The sequence below is a fragment of the Podarcis liolepis genome (genome assembly GCF_965112155.1).
Source record: "Podarcis liolepis genome assembly, chromosome: 10".
Classification (NCBI taxonomy): Eukaryota; Metazoa; Chordata; class Lepidosauria; order Squamata; family Lacertidae; genus Podarcis; species Podarcis liolepis.
Window position 1 is genome coordinate 41,136,386 of NC_139562.1, and position 20,269 is coordinate 41,156,654.

Here is a 20,269-nt window from a genome sequence, read left to right on the forward strand (position 1 = left end):
TAATGTGGAGGGGGAGACAAAGGTTAACTGCAGCTATAGTTTAGTGTGATGTGCAAATACAGCTATTATTATTAATCGTCTTGAAAACGTGTTAGCAATGTTGAAATGTTAAAGGAGTTTATTACATAGCTATTTAATATTTGTCACTTAACATTTGCCCTGAGATCTTAATCTTGTAAATCCGTTTTTTCATGTTATACTACTTCAGGTGACTTGAAATGTTTTAGTGTTTGCATCAGCACTTGTAGAAATCTAACTGAATCTTTTCATATCTCTTAAAGCTTCATAGTGAAAAAAAGGAGAAGAAATCACCCCTTATTGAATCTACAGCAAACATGGACAATAATCAATCTCAAAAACCGTTTAAAAAGTAAGTAGATTAGTTAAAATAAACTCTGTGTAGGGGGAATGTTGAAGACGGTTACATGTTTACTTGGAGAAGGTATAGGTAACTGGTCTTACACTTATTTTACTGATCACAGCTTTGCATGGGTGGGCGGGGAAATAAATAGAGCAGAGGAAACCCACCCTCCATTTATTTAACCCCCACCACACCTGTGCAAAACTGTGATCACAGACTTACCTGGCTTTGGGAAGGCAGTACAAGGGCTCTAGCAGGGTCCTAGAGCCCTCCCGCCTCCTTCCCAAAACTGGACAAGTGCTTACTGGGCTTTGAGAAGGCAGCAGGATGCAGAGCCCTCATACCGCCTTCCCGAAGCCAGATAGACAGCTCTCCACCTTGCGGTGAGGGTGTGTGTCCTGGGGATTCTTGTCTTTATTCATTTTTGCATATACACATGGAGCCCCAGAACTGAACCCTCATGTAAGAGGCAGGTTACCTGTACTGAAGAAACATAGAAGGAGTAGGGTTGTCATAATAACACTGAGTCCATATCTGTGCTCCTGTCACAGCCCACCCTGGTATCTTTTTTCTGAAGCCAATAATGCAATAAATATTTCATGCTTCAAAACAATCTTGTTCCAGTAAAGAGACTTTGATCATTGAGCAAGATAAGAATGCATCAAACATTGAGTCTCTAGAGCAAGAAAAAGCTGATGAAGAGGAAGAAGGAAAGAAAGATGAGTCCAGTTGCTCTAGTGAAGAAGATGAGGAAGAAGACTCCGAATCTGAAGCAGAAACAGGTATTATAGAACAACAATTTTGCTTTACAATTGCTTTTAAATTCAGTTTAGTTTAATTCACCATTGGATTACTTCCTCATTACTTCATGCTTCTTCAAGTTTGGAGGTCATTTAGGGACAAGTATAAAATTCATTAATGTGCAAACCACGAGATACGTCATTTTAAACAAAATTAACTATCTTTATGTCACTTGATTGTCCAGAAACCTTAACATGGTAATACAGTAACTAGAAACTGTACAGAGCAAACTCACACATAGTACATCTATTAGAATTCATATATAATAAATCTATATCTTATCTGGAAGATGTCAAGAATGTGCTAATTAGCTGTGAAAAACTCTTAGATTCTGTATCAGAAAGTTCACTAGCACTATGACAATGCAATTTCAGCCATGCAGATGTCTAGAAACTCCCCTGTTCCTTGCCTTTTCCTCATACTCATGGTTTTTTAAAACACATTTTAAGGTTAATTTTAAAATAGTGAATCAAAAGGGATCTATTTATTTCACTTAAATAACAGCTATAAGCTGGAGGAGCACAATTTAATATATATGCATGTCTTCCACTAACAGCTTAAAAGTTTCAGACTCATCACTTCAGCATTTCTTGAGTTATATGACTCTCATTACTCTGTTTTCTTTGTTGCTACTATGCAGTCTTGTGCCAGGAAAATATGACTGTGACACAAGAATTAATTTATGTAAACTTAGAGGTTTTTAAATATCAACAAGGCTTTCATCATACTTTATTTGGCATGCTAGAGAACTTAGGCTTTTCCCTGGAGCTGAATCTCTGTGTTCCAAATTTGTACCTTCTCCTTTCCCTCTTACTCATTTAAAGGTGGATTCACAATAAAATGTTTTGGAACCTGGAATATTCTAGGTGGAGTAGAGCCTGCTCTGGTGTATATTTTGTGTAGTGTGAATTTAAATTTAATATTTAAATGAAAGGAGCTTTGAGTGATTTGAGAAATAAACATTGGACTGTTAAAAGGGCTTAAATTTCCCTTGTTCAAGTGGAGAAATACTAAAAAGCAAACACATCACTGCATTTTCTCGGGAAACTGTTATTAAAGTACAGTTATTTAAACACAGTGCTGTATTTTTAAACAGACACTGGGGAAATTCCAGCCCCTCTCCACATCCATTCCCTTCCATGTGCCAAGTGTGAATTGTTTTTTAATGGAAAGATGGGGTGAAAATATTTTTAATAAAATTATTAAAGGAGGAAGGCTCCTAAATGGTCAACACCCACCAACCCTGGTAGTCCTGCTTCTCCTGCACGCAGTGTTAGGCTTGTGAGGATGTGCACAAGGTGTCAGACGGTATTGTCCCCATAATTTGTAAGCATTTTTATTGCAGGAGATTTTCTGTATTTTAAAATGATTTTATAAAACTATTTCCATTGCGGTATATATTTAGTACTGCCTTAAGTGGTGCTAATGAAATTGTATCCAGGTTCAGAGATGATGGGGAATCATGGGTCTCAGTTCTGGTATATTTCATGTGATTTTTTTATTCTCATAGCCTTACAATTTTGTCTATAGCCATAATGATTAGAAACATTTTTAAAACTAAAATAGCTGGGGAATTTTTTGTTTCAAGTCCATGCTTCTCAGTGCTCTTCTATGGAGCTACTGTTCTCATAACAGGAAAACACTGATTTATTTATTTATTTTCGGGTAGTGTTCTACAACAAATGTACAGTGGTACCCCTGGTTACATACGCTTCAGGTTACAGACTCTGCTAACCCAGAAATATTACCTCTGGTTAAGAACTTTGCTTCAGGATGAGAACAGAAATCGTGTTGTGGCAGCAGCGGGAGGCCCCATTAGCTAAAGTGGTGATTCAGGTTAAGAACAGTTTCAGGTTAAGAACGGACCTCCGGAACAAATTAAATACTTAACCCGAGGTACCACTGTAGTTAGATGCATAGCCTGATCATCTTCTCCAACTACTAGTGCTCTTTAAGTATACTTTCAAATAGTTTGGAACAAAACCTGAAGTTACTTGGTGTATCTTCTGGGCAGTAAATAAAAACAATACAATAAAACAATTCATACTCTTCTATAATGTAGCAGGAATATGGTACTGGGACACTTATTCCATAGTGGAGCCAACCCCTTATTTACTTTGCGGGATACCAGGGCCAGTGGTGTGGGCTGTTCCTCGTCACGTGATTGAAGGCAGGAGCAAAGAATTATGAGAGGCAGGCACGCTCCCCTCAGTTTTTCAGACTCACCAAGCAGCAAAATGGCCAGTGGGAACACCTGAAAGAAAGTGAACATACCTGTCTACCCCCCCCCCCCGCCCCCCGTGCCTGTAAACTTTATTGTTCAGACTGGGCCTCTGTAATGTAAAAAGTATTAGTTATCTTTAAATGGATTTTGAATTACTTTATCCTCTAAATGATTTATTTACAGACAAGAACAAACCTACAACAAATAATTCAAATACCACCAATGTGCAAGCTGCTCCTATAGCTGTGACAACACCATCAGTTACTACTGGTCAAGTGACACCTACATCCCCCATTAAGAAGGTAAAACAGTTTGTTTCGGTTATCTAGTTAAGAGTAAAGTGTACACATTATATCATGAACTCTTCTCACTATTAAAATGCCTTGATTGATCAACTGTTGCATAGGAAGCTGCCTGACATAGAGTCAGATCACTGACCCAACTAGCTCAGTATTGCCTACACTGACTGATGCTGGCTCTCAAGGTTTCAGATATTATGCCAAATAAGATTATAGGCTTGTATCCAGTGGTGTTGCTGAAGGCATTTTGACCAGCGGAAGCTTTCCCCAGCGGATGGGAGGGGAGGTCATTTTTGCCAATTCCAATTCCCCCTCCATCTTTCCCCCAAATCGGCTTCAGACAGTTGGGTGGGAACAGCATAGAAGGTGACGGGAATTGGCAAAATTGCTTCATTCTCTTTTTGTGAAAGCCTCCAATCAAAGAGGGGGCCTATTGGATACAATCCATGGCATGTTCATTTGAAATGGGAGCAAGTTGTAACTTCAGATACCAGGCTCAGATTTGATGTTCAAGAGTTCCCTGAAGAGGAGGGTTTTTTAAAAATGCATTGGGCTTAATAAAAACATCTCTCTTTTTTTGTACACCTCTTTTTGCTTGTGATTGGGGCCTTACCACCTTAGTTTACTGTAGTCTACATATAGCCGTTCATGAAGTTGGTGTGTGTGTGTTCAAACGAATGTGGTTTTCATCCTTTTGGCTTAGTCAGGAAGGTTGTTTAAAATGTAGAGGGCAAACTTCATGTAGAATAAACAGAGTTGTTCACTTTTAATTACTTTGTTAGCTTTCTGTATTAGAACACATAGAGATGATGTCAATTCTGCAAAAATTCTTAGTTTGCTTCATTTGAGGAACAGTCAGTAAATACCTGTGCTTGTTGTGTTATCCCAAGAAAAAGATCTAGTTTTAATACTTGTTGCCTGAGTATTTTTTTTACACACCTGTGATTTTGAGCTCTCTCTTTTTTAAGACCTGCAATGCTTTCCTCCTAAGATGCACCTTCATGTCAAGTACTAGATATAAGTTAATGCCCCCCAAGCCTCAAATTAATATTTTCAGTAAATTGCAAATAAGAATTTGAGACATCATTTTAAAAATTCATTCTTATTAATTTATTATTCACCTTCCATATATGTCTCAAGGTGCTGTAGAGAATGCAATATAAGCAGCTAAAACAATTTTAAACAGTATTAAAAAGGAATTAAAAGGGGGGGGACACCAAATAGACACCCGTGGCAGAGACCTGTTCATCCAGCTGAGAAGGCTTGTTGGAACAAAAACATCTGATTGTTTCCAGGAAGTACAGATAGTGAGTGCCTGTCGTATCTCAACAAGAAGCTGTTCCACAGAACAAGGACAGCCACACTTAAAACCCTGCTCTGAGTTACTGTTGAGTGGGTTTCTGAGATATTTGGGTCTTGCAGGAGAAGTTCTCCCTGCAGTGACCTGCCAGGTATGTAAGGAATAAGGGAGTCTTTCAAGGAACAAATTCACACAATAGATATTTTTATGGAACACCTTGTAGAGTATCTTTCTACAGAAAGGTGTGCATAGATGATAAAAAAACAAAACATATCAAAAAGCCCTGAAGGTATATCTTCCAAAAGAGCCTTGTAATTTAGTACTCAACCGGTTGCTTTCATTAAAGAAAGACTGCAGCTTTGTACATGCAGCCACCTTTTTAACACAGAGGAGGCTGTATGTTTCTTTCCTTGCTGTTTTTTCTTGATTGGGCAAATGTCTAGGAGAATCCCACATTGATTGTGTGAGAAGGTGGTGGCAGCAGCGTGGAGCTGGTGGGATGAGGTGTCGTGATATGGATGAGTGTTGGTGCTATAACAACTGTTTACAATATTGTTGTGAAATACCAATTCTGAAACAGTGACAGCAGTGTAGAGCTGGCAGGGAAGAGGAGGCATGGCATGAGTGAGTTGTGCGGCTGTAACAGGCAGTTACAAGTTGATCTGAAATACCAACTCTCCTAAGGTGAAAGTGGGGAAGAATGAATCACCACCATATATGTGATTAGAGGAATGCTAGCACAATTCAATATAATGAGTAATATTCTTACAGAAGCCAAGATGCTCATTGACCTAAATTGATAGATTTTCCTGTATTTTCATTTTAAATGTGAAAAAATTATGTTTTTATTTCAACTATGGAATTGTAGTCAGTCCTGTCTGAGGAAAAGTCCACTTATAAAATGGGTCTTTCACCCGTCTCCTCATCGTACAGTTTCTGGAATCCCTCAAAAATCTAGTTATTTGGGGGACCCTCAGGAAAACACCTTGGTTGTGGTGAGAAGGACTGCAGTAGGAAAGAGGACTTGGCCAGAATCAGATGAAGGTCGCTTATACAAGTAACTTCCTACTTGGCAACCTGCCCCTACCTGATTTTGGGCAGCTTCCACTTTCCACCACGACCCTTTCTGAAAATCCTGTGACCATCGGGAGAGGCTTTTCATGAGTAGCAAAGTCCCACTGTGAGAGCAGATTTCTACTCATAAAAAACTGAGTATAGCCCATTGGTGTTATATATATTTATCTAATCTACTACCTACCTACCTACCTAATGTACATGTGTACATTCTCATAAATGACCACAAATACTTATCTAGCCTGCCACCGGAAAGTCCTTTTCCTCGGTACCCTAATCTGTGTCTGGCTGAGATTTTTGAGAAAGAAAGCCTGTAAGAAAATGTATAAACAGTTGTGAGGTTACTCATGTACTGCACAGCTGATTCTGCTCTCACCCTGTCTTAAAGTAATCATGTAAAGGAATAACAAGGAAAGTAGTCATGGAACAGAGGTGTGTCCGCCCGTTTAAGCACAAGTACTAATTTTCATGCTTTTTAAATTACAAGCATAGATAAGAGTTCTGGTGCCTAAAGTATGGGTGCAAAAGAAACATACTGCCTATCTTTCAATCTGTTTCCTTTCTTCATTTTCCTTCTGCTTCTCCATTCCAGTGCATATGCCTTTACCCCTCTCTTCCTTTCCAATCTCCATGCTGCTTTCTTTCACAAGAGAAAAAATACGAAGGGCTAGAGCTGTATCCCTCTTGAATTTCCTGCTTCCCTGTTCAAAGGTCAAAGATAGGACCTCCTCTGACTTTTGCACATCTCTGCTCATATATGGCTATAATTCTGTGAATATGTGCTGAAAAAAGCTGACTGCTTTTACTGCAGTTCTGTAAAAAGTAAATAGGGATTAAAACATGTAGACTTTTAAATTAAAGGCCAACATATTTTTTTTGTTCAATCTTTATATCTCTTTTATATGTCTTGTCCAATTGGCTTTAGTATGACTTTCTTCCTGCTATCATGCCTGTGGTGGACTCTGTAGATCCTGCATCATGGAGGCAGGGCTTACGTAAAACTGGCATTATTCTTGTTCCCAGTAAAGGTGAAAAGTCTCTGGTGAGGGCTCTGTGTGTGGTTTCCCCCTCCAGGTTGCAAAATAACAAGTGTTAATTCAAATATTGGCACTGTAGCTGCATGATTTTAAATAGTGTGTCTCTTTTGCATCTCATTGTTAATTTGTAGTTTATAGTGTAATGTTTACAAAGCTAACCTTTGAAAAGTTGATTTACCAAGTGTTTGGAATTTATTAACTTGCCCAGGAAATTGTGTGAGGTCTTGCTTCCTTTTCCACATACATACAATATACATCTATAAGGAATTTCATTTTGAAATATACCATGAAGCATGGAATTCTGGAATTAAAAATACTGAGGTTGAGAATGTGTCTTTCTTCTGTGACCTTTGTATAGTCCCACTTTCTGCTGTGAGCAAACATAGGCCACCATGTAGAAATTCTTAGGCTTTGACAGAAGTCATTTGCTTGTACCTATTACCTTGGCAGCCATGTTTGCCCTCATCTACATGATCTGAGGTTGGGTGAATGTCTAACTGCCACAACATATTGCAGCTAGCAAGCTTTGCATTGTGTTACCTTGGATGACATGGCAGGTTCTGTTTATCTTTCTCCCAGTGCCCCCCTTTCCCTTCTTATCTTATTTAACAGTTTAAATTAAATGACTTTTGGTGATAGGGCAGGTTTTAAGAAGTGTATACCTTGTAGTAAAGATAATTCCTTCCCTTGCCTCTATTTTGAGGAAGGCCACAACCTGGGCACTAGCAGATTTAATCAAGGATTCATGAAGGAGGCTTACTGGAACTTAGGTTTTGGGTCAGAGCACATTTGTGCAAGGAATATTAGTGACTGCTGAACAGAACACAGTGGTAAGCAGCAGGGTTCAGGGTGGATTTCTGTAGCAGCTGTGCGACATCAAAGTTCATGTTGCTCTAAACCATGTTTCACAATGGACAACCATTGTGTTAGAGTACAAAGCTAAGTAAAAAGAGAGCTGTTCAGATGAATAGCTAGCATTCTTCCCCAATACCTAAACACACCAAAAGTGACTTTGCATCTGGGGCAGTGTTGGAATTCAATAAGAAGGGAGTAAGCAATGCCAAGGCCCATTGCTGCTTTCCCTGAGTGTAGAGTCCATGGTGGATGAATCTGTACTAGACAATGTTGCTTACTTGCTTGTCAAATGTGGGACTTCACAAAGATCACAAAGGAGATAACAGGGTTGCTTGCCTGTAATCCCTGTTCTCCAAGTGTGCTCTGTGCAGTTGCACATCCTACCCTCCTTCTCTAGCATAGAAACTCAACTTGTCTTAAAAATTATTTGTGGTTTGCTACCAGTGGTGATCTCATGTGAACTGAGGAGAAATACATGGTTCATGCTCACAAGGGCAAATATGTCAGCGAGAAGGGCACAGACATACTCCATTCCTGTCAAAGTTGTGGAATTACTCATTTTGTGGCCTGTGTATGTACACTTCCAAATGTTTGACTGCACAGAGGACACTTGGAAGAACAAGACTTACAGAAAAGCAACCCTGTGTTTTACAGTTCCCAACTTCAACTAAGGTTTCTCCCAAAGAAGAAGAGAGAAAAGATGAGTCTCCTGCTTCATGGAGACTAGGTCTTCGAAAGACTGGCAGTTATGGGGCACTGGCAGAGATTACAGCTAGCAAAGAAACTCAGAAAGAAAAGGATTCGACAGGAGTTATGCGATCAGCTTCAAGCCCTAGATTGTCCTCTTCATTAGACAACAAAGACAAGGTAACATTTTTTCCAGAACACACGACGTAATTAAATTATGGATGGTGATGGTTTTTTATTTTTTTAAAAAGAAAGACCAGTGTCTGAAGATGATGAATTCCTTACCAAATTCTGACTTCCACATATCATGGAATAAAGTTTCTACTCCTAAAAGCTGTGAAGACAAATCATGAACTTATGTGCCTAGTTCCTGGTGAAGTCTTAGGAGGCACTAGTAGTTGGTATGTGGTGTACCATGAAAGATTTCCGTTCATCAAAGACAGGGGTTCAGTGATCTTTGTATGTCTTTCTGCATTTTTCATCTAGTTCCTTGGGCAAAGTTTCCGGGGGGAAAGGATGTGCTTTCAAGAATGGTGTGGCATTTTTTCCATCCTTCAAATAGGAAATGCTTCCTAATGTGTGGTTACTCTTTGTACAAGGTTTAACTACTTTCTTTCTTTCTTTGTAGTAGATCACTTTCAGTGTAATTCAGTGATGGGAAGGCCAGACTTTCCAGACAACTTGTGTAGGAAGCATAATTCTGTACAATTATCAGTCATGTGTGTTAGGCTCTGTGTAATTTAGTTCAGGTTTGACAACTAATTATTTGTATTCTCAAATGCCAAAGTTTCTATTTGACATTGTTTACAGTAAAATATGTAAAGCGTAAGTGGCAGCCTCCCTTTAGAAGATTTATTGCTAGATGCTTATATTTACGCATGAACTAGAAACAGTGTGCCTGTTTTAACACTTTTTCGCTATATGGCCCATAAATTGATGGGAGTGTGTGTGTGTGTAATTAAAATTGGTGTCATGTTGGCTACACATGCAGTTGACCTTTCAAAAATCATAATCGTAAGTCAAACTTGTAAACTTTGTAAAAAAAAATTCTCTTGCAGGATAAAGATACAAAAGGAACTAGGCTTGCATATGTTGCTCCTACAATTCCAAGACGGCTGGCCAGTACATCTGACATTGAAGAGAAAGAAAACAGGGATACGTCAGCCAGTTTAATACGTGGTAGTGGTTCTTACACAAGAAGAAAATGGGAAGAAGATGCAAAGAAAAATATCTCAAATGAAGGATCTTCACCACTAAACACAACCTATCAAAGAAGGTAAATAGTGTATGTTTTGTAGATGTTAAAAGTATAAAGAATTCCAGGTATTTTTATAGAACTACATGGTGGTACATAATGAATTTTGTACTGTCTGCATTTTCAAATAGTAATATGAAGGACAGCAATATTTGTGTTCTTAAAAGAAGGTTTTATACATTAGCTATTTACCTGAAAATGGCGGGAGCTGTTTTATTATTATACCTTAATTGGATAAACACTACAAAGCCATCAGCTGAAAGAGGAAATCAGTGTTTGAGGAAATATGGTTCTGGTGCTTTCCAATCCCAAATGGATGAGGACTGCTAGTCACAGCTTCCTCAGTTATTTGCTTCCAGAAAAGCTGCACTTTCAGTTCTTAGAACAGCTTCCTTGTTGCCTCTTAATGCCAAACTGTTCATGAAGCAACTGTGGCAGCATCCTTGCCCTTCAGTGATGGCCATGCTCGGTGTGAGTAAGTGATGTCTAAGACTCAGTTTGGCTCATATATTTTAGTTGATGATACTTTTAATCAGCAATTAGATTTTCTGTATGTAAGTGATGGGCTGTAATAGCAACAACACAGTGCTATTAAGTGTGCCATAAGACTGCAAGCAGATATATTGGTATGATGTTAAAATTGGGTATACAATCTTTGTAGTCTTTTTATGGAAATGAGGGAAATTAGAGTTCTTGTAATTATGCTTAACTTTTTTACAAATATCTGGAACTATTCAGTAGATGGAAATCGAGGGCCCATCAAAGAAGAATGGATGGTGATTTATAACTTAATAAATACACAGTGCTTATTTTTGTAAATTCAAATGACTTTTCAGTGGTTCCTTTGGTAGAAGACAAGATGACTTGATTAGTTCTAGTATTCCAAGTATTACGTCAGTATCAACAGTTACCTCCCCCGCTGGTCTTCAGAAAAGCCTGCTTTCCAGCACAAGCACTGCTACAAAGATTACAACGGGTTCAGCAACAGCAGGCATACAAAGCAGGTGGGACCATCAATGTCGTTTGTGTTATGTCCACTGTGTGCTTTATGTATGTGCATGCATTTTTGTGTAGAAGGTACTGGGCTCTGGATTTTTTTCATTTTTGCTGTTACCTGTGGTCAGTATGTAATCTGGCTCAAAATGAAGCTTGCATTATAAAGCAATAGCTATGCATGTCTGTAAACAGGTAAAAAATAATATATAGGAATGGGGTGAAAATACAGTCGAAGCTTTACTTTTAGTAAAGCTCCCCAGGAGCTATGTAGATACTTCTGTAGCAAAACCAGCCTCAAATTTGTATTTTAAAAAAGAAAAAATCCATCCCTTTGTATCACACTGTTTTAGTAAAGTGCTTTCATTGTTTAGCTGTTTCCTTTTCTCTTTTTGTGTTGTTGCCATGATGCTATAGTACCTCAAATCGTTTATGGGCTGAGGATAGTACTGAGAGAGACAAAGACAATGTTCCTACGGCAGTGACCGTTCCTGTTGCACCATCAGTTGTAAATACTGCGACTACCACAGCCTTGACTACAACTACTTCTGGCACTGTGTCCTCAGCTTCAGAGGTCAGGGAGAGACGCAGGTGTGTAAAAGTTCTGAGAATGATACTTCACTTGTGCTGTGATTCATTAGTGTGAGGTGAACAAATGCCTACTCACAAAAGATGCATTAATACAATTGTAGATACGTTGATATTTTGCCCACATGTAATATATGTGATGGGAAACATGTAGACAATCCTCAGCTTCCATCATCATCATCATCATCATCATCATCATCATCATCATCATCAAAAATTTATTATTTATACCCCACCCATCTGGCTGGGTTTCCCCAGCTACTCTGGGTGGCTTCCAACAAAAAATCAAAAATACAATAAAACAGGGAATACAATTTTAAAAATGGGAAGTCATTTTTCATCTTCCCTGTTCACCTAGTTCCCATGGTTCTATGCCACTTAAAAACTAAGGTAGAGAGTGGTATGCATGTTCAGTGTCTCCACATTTACAGCAGTTCTTTATCTGTAGAGAATTGAGAAAAGTTTTTCAGTTTCATGAATTGTGAGAAGAATTTATCAGCTGTTTAGATGGGAAGAACTGTTTCCAAACATATAAGATTCTGGTCAATATGGAAACACCATATGTATTTAAACCGTGATAAACGTAAATGCAACAAGTTGTCCATGTCAGTGTCTGAGAGCACCTTTTCTTCTACACTGCTGTTTTTATGTTTTCTGGTTTTTCCTGTGGAAATGTGTCGTTTGGGCCCCAAATCCCTTTTGTCATCTTTCTTCCCAAGTGACTTTGTGTGTTAAGGAAAATGCTATGGTTTGAACTTGCTGTGCATTTCCCCTCTCAGAAATAAGAAAAAGCCTTTTTTAAAAAATAAAGAAGGCAAAAAGGCTGCTGTAATGCCTGTAAATACATGTCAGTAGATGTATCAGGTACTCTAGATATAGAAAGTGGCGCACAATATCTCTTTAGGAAGTGGCCTTCGACATAGAGAGCCAAGTATTCTATTTTGAAGAATGGTCAAAGCAGCCCAAAGTGTCATATTAGGGACCATTTGATCTTGCCAAACAAACAAACCTGCCTGTCCGCTGACCTCACAAAATATTCTAGGGAGGGAGAGAAGAGGATGTATATTTTGGTGTGGAGAAGAAGAGACACCAGAATTTAAAATAAACCTAGGCCTTTTCAAAGTATATATACACAAACCAGCTTATCTTCCTGTTTCATTCATCTGAAGATGTAGGTTGTTATTCTGAAAGCCCATGCCCTTTAACCTATTATGTTTTTAAGGTGTGGCAATGTTCTTAGTTTGTTCTGGCATAAATGCACACAAACACGAATGCTCTGAGACTGCATTCTTAGTTCCTTTTAAAGATCAATTTAATGTGGAAGACAAATCAAGTATTGCCACAATGCACATTGTATGCTTTGAAGAAGGATCGTGTCTGGAAATAATAGGAATAAAGTTGGCGAACCAGGCAACTTTATTCATTAAAAGTTGCATAATATATCTAGGATTAAATGCAAGGTGTATGTAATGACTAAATTTTATTGCAACAAGTGTGGTTTTTTTTTTAAAAAATACTATAGTTAAAAAGCCTGAGAGGAGCTGAAAAAGCAAGGAAGTTCAAAATTCAGGCATTCAGTTTCTTTCTTCACTCTCACCAGTGTGTCAAGGTTTTGCATGTGTGTTGCACAGGATGAAATAACACATTTAGATTTCTGTTGGTGGTCTAAATTACCTTGATTTTTAAAATGTGTTGTCCAGAAGGTGCCTACCTCCTCTTTGAATTCTGTGGTTTTACATATGAAGATGTAATAACAATCATCTGTTCCTTAGCAGGTCTTGAGATAAGGTAAATACAACCTCAAATGAACAACAACACGTGATATTGTGCCATGTCATTATTTATTTAACAGAAATAAAGCCAAAATGGGAAAGCCATGTGTGGAAAAACTAACCATGGTGGTTCTACAAGCTATTGAATCGTAAGGTGTACGTAGTTTTCCACACATGGCTAAACATGGCGCTGTGCATTATGGCCAAACATCTCCACTTTGGTCTCATCCGTCCAAAAGACATTGTTCCAGAAGTCTAGTGGTTTGTTCAGGTGCAACTTTGCAAACCAAAGCCATGTTGCCATGTTCTTTTTAGAGAGACGAGGCTTTCTCCTGGAAACCCTTCCAAACAAACCATGCTTGTTCAGCCTTTTTCTAATTGAATTGTCACGAACTTTTAACATGCTAACTGAGGCTTGTAGAGCCTGAGATGTAACTCTTGGGGTTTTTGCAATTTCTCTGAGCATTGTGCTATCTGACCTTTGGGTGAATTTGCTGGGACGTCCACTCCTGAAATGATTGGGAACTGTATTGAATGTTTTCCACTTTTGAAAATCTTTCTCACTGTAGAATGAGGGACTTAACATTGGTTGGAGATGGCCTTGGAACCCTTCAGAGTTTCATGGGCAGCAGCACTTGCTTCTCTAAGAGCATGGTGTCATATTTCCTCCTTGGCACTGTGTTAAAATACACCTGAATGCTCCAGACCAACAGACTGCCCAAACCCCAGCTTTTATAGAGGTGGGCACACTTGCTGCTGTTCAAATAAGCAAGGGCATATGATTAGCAGCCCCTGTCTGCTACTTAGCCTCTTCATTGCTATGGCAGCAGTAAGGGTGTACTTCATTTTTCCACACATGATTCCTCCATCATGGCTTTATTTCTGTTAAATAAATCATGACACGTTGTAATGGGTCATGAATTATTGTTCATACGAGGTTGTATTTACCTAATTTTAAGGCCTGGAAAAGAACAAATGGTTGCTATTACGTCCCGATATGTAAAACCACAGAATTCAAGGAGGGTGCACTTTCTTTTTCCCATGACTGTACATAGTGGCAGTTATTACATGGTCCCAAAGTAGTTCAATTTATTCATTCAGAGTTCAGTGTTTGATTATGTGAGTTTGTTGGCTGCTTAGAATAACCTAGGATGACAAAATTGCCTACTGCTAAGAATATGTTGAGGAGTGTTTGTTTGCTCTTCCTATTTCCCCACTTTCTTTAAATGGTCATACTTTAAATGATCATAGCTGAGGCAAAGGTTATGAGGCATAAACATAATAGCTAACTGTAAAGCTTAATGCATTTATGTATGTATGTTAGTGCAGTATACTTAACACTTATGACACTTGGGTGTCTGGTATCTTTAAGATATCTCATCTAAAGCAGGGCAGAAAATAAATGAAAGGAAGTGACACAGCAAAATGTTCAGAAATGTGCATACCATAAGCTTTCTGGATGAGCTGAATACTTTGTTAATGTCTATCAAGATGTGTTCTCCTTATGTTAGACATTAATTTGAAGGTGGTATTTGGGGTAATTCGAGAAATGTTTACTTTATAAATAATGAGGTCTCTTTTTACTATTTAGCTTAGTGCCCTGGCAGGCTTTCCCCCATTAAATTTAAAGTCAGGAAAGGGTAGTCTGTTCCAGCAGGTTGGATTCAACAAGTCCTGACCTACAATCACAATTGGGTTCTGGTTTGTTAAGTAAGTACATGTAGAATGAACCAGTTTCCTGAGTTTGAACATAGCTATGGTTTATTCAAAAACCCGAAGGGAGTATCCAGTTGTTTCTTACAGTTAAAGGAGAGATGAGGAGCAAGCTTGTTGCAACACATTCTTGTAATTGGGAATCATGATATCCCATTGCATCTAAACTAGACCATTGCTGTAGAATCCTTGCTTGATTGAGTGTTGAGAGATCTAATAGTATGAAATGATGTTTTTAAAACCAGTTTTGTAAAGCAGCAACACTTCAAGTTGGTTGTAAATAAAAACATTTGCCAGTATAGTTCATCAGCAACTAGTTCACTTGGAGTACCATTTGGAGGGAATAATAAAGACTCCCACACCTACATCCCATAGCCAGTTACCATGAACTCATTAAAAGCACTGTTGCATCTGTATTAGAAAGTGGCAGGTAATACCTCTCAGAAGGCTCAGTTTGATCCTGGGTATTTCTGTTTCTGATCCTCAGGTTAAAGTGCTGACATGATATTGTAATGTAATTGTATTATCAGAATATGAAGAGCTTGTATGTGCTCAGTGCAGAATTACACCAAAACGCAAGCAGTGATCTTGTTGCCACAAAAGAACCTTGTTATTGTTTGAAACCTTCAGTTTCCTGATTTAGTTGTGACTTAGCCAAGAGGCTTCGGTTGCTCCTTTTTCTATCAAATTATTTTCAAAAAATGCAATTACTTTATACATTGATTACTAGCTAGCAAATCTTTTAACTCCAGGTCATACCTCACTCCAGTTCGGGATGAAGAATCTGAATCCCAAAGAAAAGCTAGATCAAGGCAAGCAAGGCAGTCCAGAAGATCCACTCAGGTACAGTGATCATATATGTTATATTTAGGGGATACACTGACGGTACAATACCTATGAATTGGTTTCTGTTCATAGAGGAAGAGAGAGAATGAAAATATGAAAATGGAAGTATGTAATAATATACAGGCAACTCGCAGCTTTATGCGAGGGTTTGGCTCCAGGGTTTCATGTGTAAACCCAAAATCATGTGAAGCCAGAAACCCCCAGAACTCCCCATCCCTGCATGCCCTTCTGGAACAGGCCTTTCCCTCTGCCCTACTGGGCTCTAGGCGTGTTCCAGGACCCTCACACAACTTTCCCAGAGGAAAGTATTATCATTTATTTATTTTTTAGTGCAACAGAGAGATACATCTCCTCTTCAGAAAAGCAAGTTAAGTATTTGCATTCTGACTTTAATCTACATATCCACATGCACACAATTAATTCTGGGCTAGGAAAATATATTTTCCCCAAAGCATGCAATCAGGGGAAAAGTTTTTTTAAAGCATCCATTTATTTTTATCACATAAAATACCATCCCTTCCAGTTATTTTGAAACAGCATTAAAAATACAAGGGGAAAGCTTTTAGATGCTATGAAAAATGAGGATGAAACAAACAAGAAAGAATGAACTATGAGATTAGGAAATGGGTGTAGCCTCAGTTTTGTTTTGTTTTTTGTTTTTTTTTACAAAATACCATTTACCTTTAATATGTTATTGTTGGAATGTCAGCAGAAGTCAAATTAGATACTGGAGACTTGACATGTTATCCTTTTTTGGGGTGCAATTCTTCTAAAGGGGGTAACGCTGACTGATCTTCAAGAAGCCGAAAAAACTATTGGCAGAAGTCGTGGTACACGAACCAGAGAGCAAGAAAATGAAGAAAAAGAAAAGGAGGAGAAAGAAAAACAGGACAAAGAAAAACAGGAAGAAAAGAAAGAATCTGAATCTAAAGATGATGATTATAGACAAAGATACACACGGACCATAGAGGAGGTATTTCATGTTTCTCTTATTGCACAGGCATGAATCGGCCAACTGTGCTTCGAATGCTAGGCACAGTTGGATTTTATCCCCAGTTAATGCATTAGAGTGGGAACTTCTGCACTCAGGTCCACCGACCAGGCTCTGCCCCATTGGCTGCCCATAATTGGGCAATTTAAACTTTAGTCTTGGTGAGCTACCACACGCTTCAATGCAGCTGGTCGAGGAAATTACAATGGCTGGCTGTTGGGGATGTGACTCCTAACTGCCCTGGGAATGAAGGGCAGCTTGCAAGGGGCTGCAACTGCCACTCATGCGGAGCAGGGTAGGCGGCCATTCTGAAATTGTAGGAGGTAGCTTACTTGATGAAAATGATTTAATCTGCATTTTTATGCTTCCTAATATTTCAAAACTGATATGGACTTCTCCCTGTTGACTAGCCATATCATCGCTATAGAACTACACCTTCAACTACTTCATCAACTTCTTCAGTTGCCACATCTAGTTCTTCAAGCCAACTAAACAGACCAAACAGCCTTATAGGTATAACTTCTGCTTACTCCAGAAGTGGAGCAAAGGAAAATGAGAGAGGTAAGGCTTCTCTTATTTTTTTTCTTTTTCTGTGTTGGTGTTATCAAATGAACCACTGCCCCCTTCAAGAAAGTTTGGTATACCTTAGATAAGTAATTGGTAAAACAGTTGGGAATCCTCCTGCAGAATCGCCACCTAAAATCAGTATTTCAGCAATTCCTCAGTAATTATACTTTTAAATTGCTTTCTGTAGATCAAATCTAAACTTGCTCATCAGTTCCCATAATTCCATGGGCTCTAAATTTTAATTTTGAATTGCTATAGGAATAACTTTTTTAAAAAAAGAAAAAGTTTAGAGTGAGGCTGAGTATTGTGTTGCCTTAATATAGATTCATTTTTCAGCCCTGAAGACTGGAGCAGTGAATTAACAAGTTCCTGGATGTTTGTGATTTCTTATGTTAATTCAAGGGTAAACACATGGATAAAGTGCATGATAGCAAAGGAATGTTATATGCTTGTGCAGCCCTGCTTAATAATTCTTGTACAAGTTAATAAAAGCATTTTGGAGCTGAACAATCAGTTTGAAAGGTTAAACTTTGATCTTTCTGACATGTTACTTTAAATCTTAGTTTACAGAAGTGGCACCTTACCATGGTCTGAAAATTGCTGGATTTCATTAAATGCATTACCATACAAAGAAAAGCAAATCTAGCTAATTTGAACACAAATCTCTCTGAAAGAGTCTGTTGCACGCTGAATTCTTGATGCTTCTGGCTAAACAAATACTTACCTGAATAAGTGTGCTCTGGTTGCTTTGATGATTATGTGTTTGTAGATGTCATAATGTATGCATATGTGTTAGGCTTTGATTCTTAAGGTTAAATCCATATAATACTACAATGAAATATTATAGTTAGAAATGATGGAACAATGTATAAAGAGAATAATGGCATGTTAAAAGTGATCTACATTTACCATATTCTCAAAAGCATTTTAGGATTTTCATAAACTTGAATCCTGAATGTCTTGCTTCAGGAATGACAACAGAAATGTAATGTGTTGCAAATTAGTATATTTACTGGACTTCATTAAAATCTCAATGCATTGCTATTTAAATAGAAACAGGGAAGAAAGAAGAAGAAAAAGAAGAAGATAAATCACAGACAAAATCAATAAGGGAAAGGCGACGGCCAAGAGAAAAACGAAGATCTACAGGAGTTTCTTTTTGGACTCAGGATGTAAGTAAAAACCCATTTAAATTGCATATGGATCTGTATTTAGAAACAGTTCAGGGAGAATTCAATGAATTGAGGCAACACAGTTGATAAAACAAGCTGTGGAAATTGGGTTTTTGTTTTCATATTGCAGATTTATGTTTCAGACATAGGTGAGATTCATGTATTTTAAAGCTATTGATCTGACGCTTAACACAGCTATCAATCTCATTTTAGAAGTGTGGTGGTTATACCCAGTTGTCAGATCTAGACATTCAAACTGTTTCATGAATCACCAACCCATCCACAATATATACATTATTTTTTTTATTAGTGAGACAACAGACTTCTTCATCACTGATACCACAGCTATTTTGGACAATTAATGAATTCAGTTACTAGTCATTACCTTAAAGTAAAATCAGTACCCAACTAAGTTCTACTTAAGATAGACACATTGAAAGTAATGAACCCAAGGTAGTCATCGCTATAAATTTCAGTGGGTCTACTCAATGCAAGCATTGACTATAATATGGAAAATGTGTGACATTAATTGTAACGCATACATAATTCATAATACATTGGATAAGCAGGAATTTATGTTAATTAGGGCTTGGATGATTATGTGTGTGACTTTAAATCAGAAACAGTGAGATGAATGAGATGCTGCAATGAGATGCTGTAAAGTAGTTAAGTAAAAGTTCTTGTATGTAAGTTAGCTGCTTAAACATTAATATGGACTTGCCACCCATAAATTGCTGTTTGTATATTGTTGTTGTTGTTGTTATTTATATACCGCCTATACCCAGTGGTCTCAGTGCAGTTCACAAAATAAAATCAAGATATAGAACCACAAAATACCTAATAAAAATAAAAACAGCAACTCAATAGCCCCAATAAAATCTGAAAATACAGATTCTGTGTATCTGCTATTTATAGGGAAAGAGTGTCTATTGTTTTATTAAAAAAATTAAGTTGATTTCAGTAAGTTGTCCCAGAATTGAAGACTTGGACAAAAATAGTTGAAATTTTGTTTTAGAAGAGTACAAACATAGATTATATTCCAGTATAAATGTGTGAATGGTGGTGAGCAACTAGGATAGAATTTTGTTACTGACAAACTATATCTGCTTGTTTGAAGCAGTTTGAAGGCTGAAAGTGGAGGAAGCCCTCCTTCTAAGTTGTTCTGTCCCGAGGCAGAATGTAAATATATGCTAATTTTAAATGGGTTTCCTCCCTCAGAGTGATGAAAATGAACAAGAACACCCATCTGATTCAGAAGAGGGAACAAATAAAAAAGAAACACAGGTAATTGTTCTGTTTTGTTTTCCTTGCATAAAAGACATAATCTTATGCTGCAATTTTATTCAAGGTTCTGTGAAGAAAATTGTATCTTCTGGGGTTAAAACATTAAGTTCAGAGATCATGTGATAATTTTATTTGACCTTCATAGAAGCGTAACCTGTTGATTATCTTTCATAGCGCACAAAGTTGTTTCCATATTGCAGTGCTGTTCCATCTATCTTTTCCCCTGTTGTCTTTCATTTTGATTCTCATTTGAGTGCCATATTTTACAAAAGCTGCACTCCCACAGGTATTGCATCCTGTTTAAATTCAGTAATAGTGCATTAACTGAGATTGCATACATTTTGCTGTGATAATGCCAACATTATCTGTTTCATGTGAACGTGTCACTTGAATAAGCTCTAAGTGGACCCTACAAAATACATTCAAACAAAAGAATGGTGTAAAGTTTAT

General features: G+C 37.9%; 1 protein-coding gene across 7 annotated transcripts in view; it reads left to right on the forward strand.

Annotated features, from left to right (window-relative positions):
• PPP1R12A (protein phosphatase 1 regulatory subunit 12A) overlaps nt 1-20,269 on the forward strand; it is a 90,672-nt gene that overhangs the window by 55,096 nt on the left and 15,307 nt on the right. For 4 of the 7 annotated variants that reach the window (XM_083463086.1, XM_083463083.1, XM_083463085.1 and 1 more), the window contains exons 7-18: nt 282-370; nt 986-1,143; nt 3,570-3,688; nt 8,606-8,818; nt 9,697-9,914; nt 10,730-10,897; nt 11,304-11,477; nt 15,712-15,802; nt 16,581-16,778; nt 17,207-17,357; nt 18,417-18,535; nt 19,754-19,819. In XM_083463086.1, the coding sequence (XP_083319212.1) occupies nt 282-370; nt 986-1,143; nt 3,570-3,688; nt 8,606-8,818; nt 9,697-9,914; nt 10,730-10,897; nt 11,304-11,477; nt 15,712-15,802; nt 16,581-16,778; nt 17,207-17,357; nt 18,417-18,535; nt 19,754-19,819 (1,764 nt within the window). The remainder of the gene's footprint in view (nt 1-281; nt 371-985; nt 1,144-3,569; nt 3,689-8,605; nt 8,819-9,696; nt 9,915-10,729; nt 10,898-11,303; nt 11,478-15,711; nt 15,803-16,580; nt 16,779-17,206; nt 17,358-18,416; nt 18,536-19,753; nt 19,820-20,269) is intronic. The other 3 variants (XM_083463089.1, XM_083463087.1, XM_083463088.1) reach the window with 2 other exon arrangements.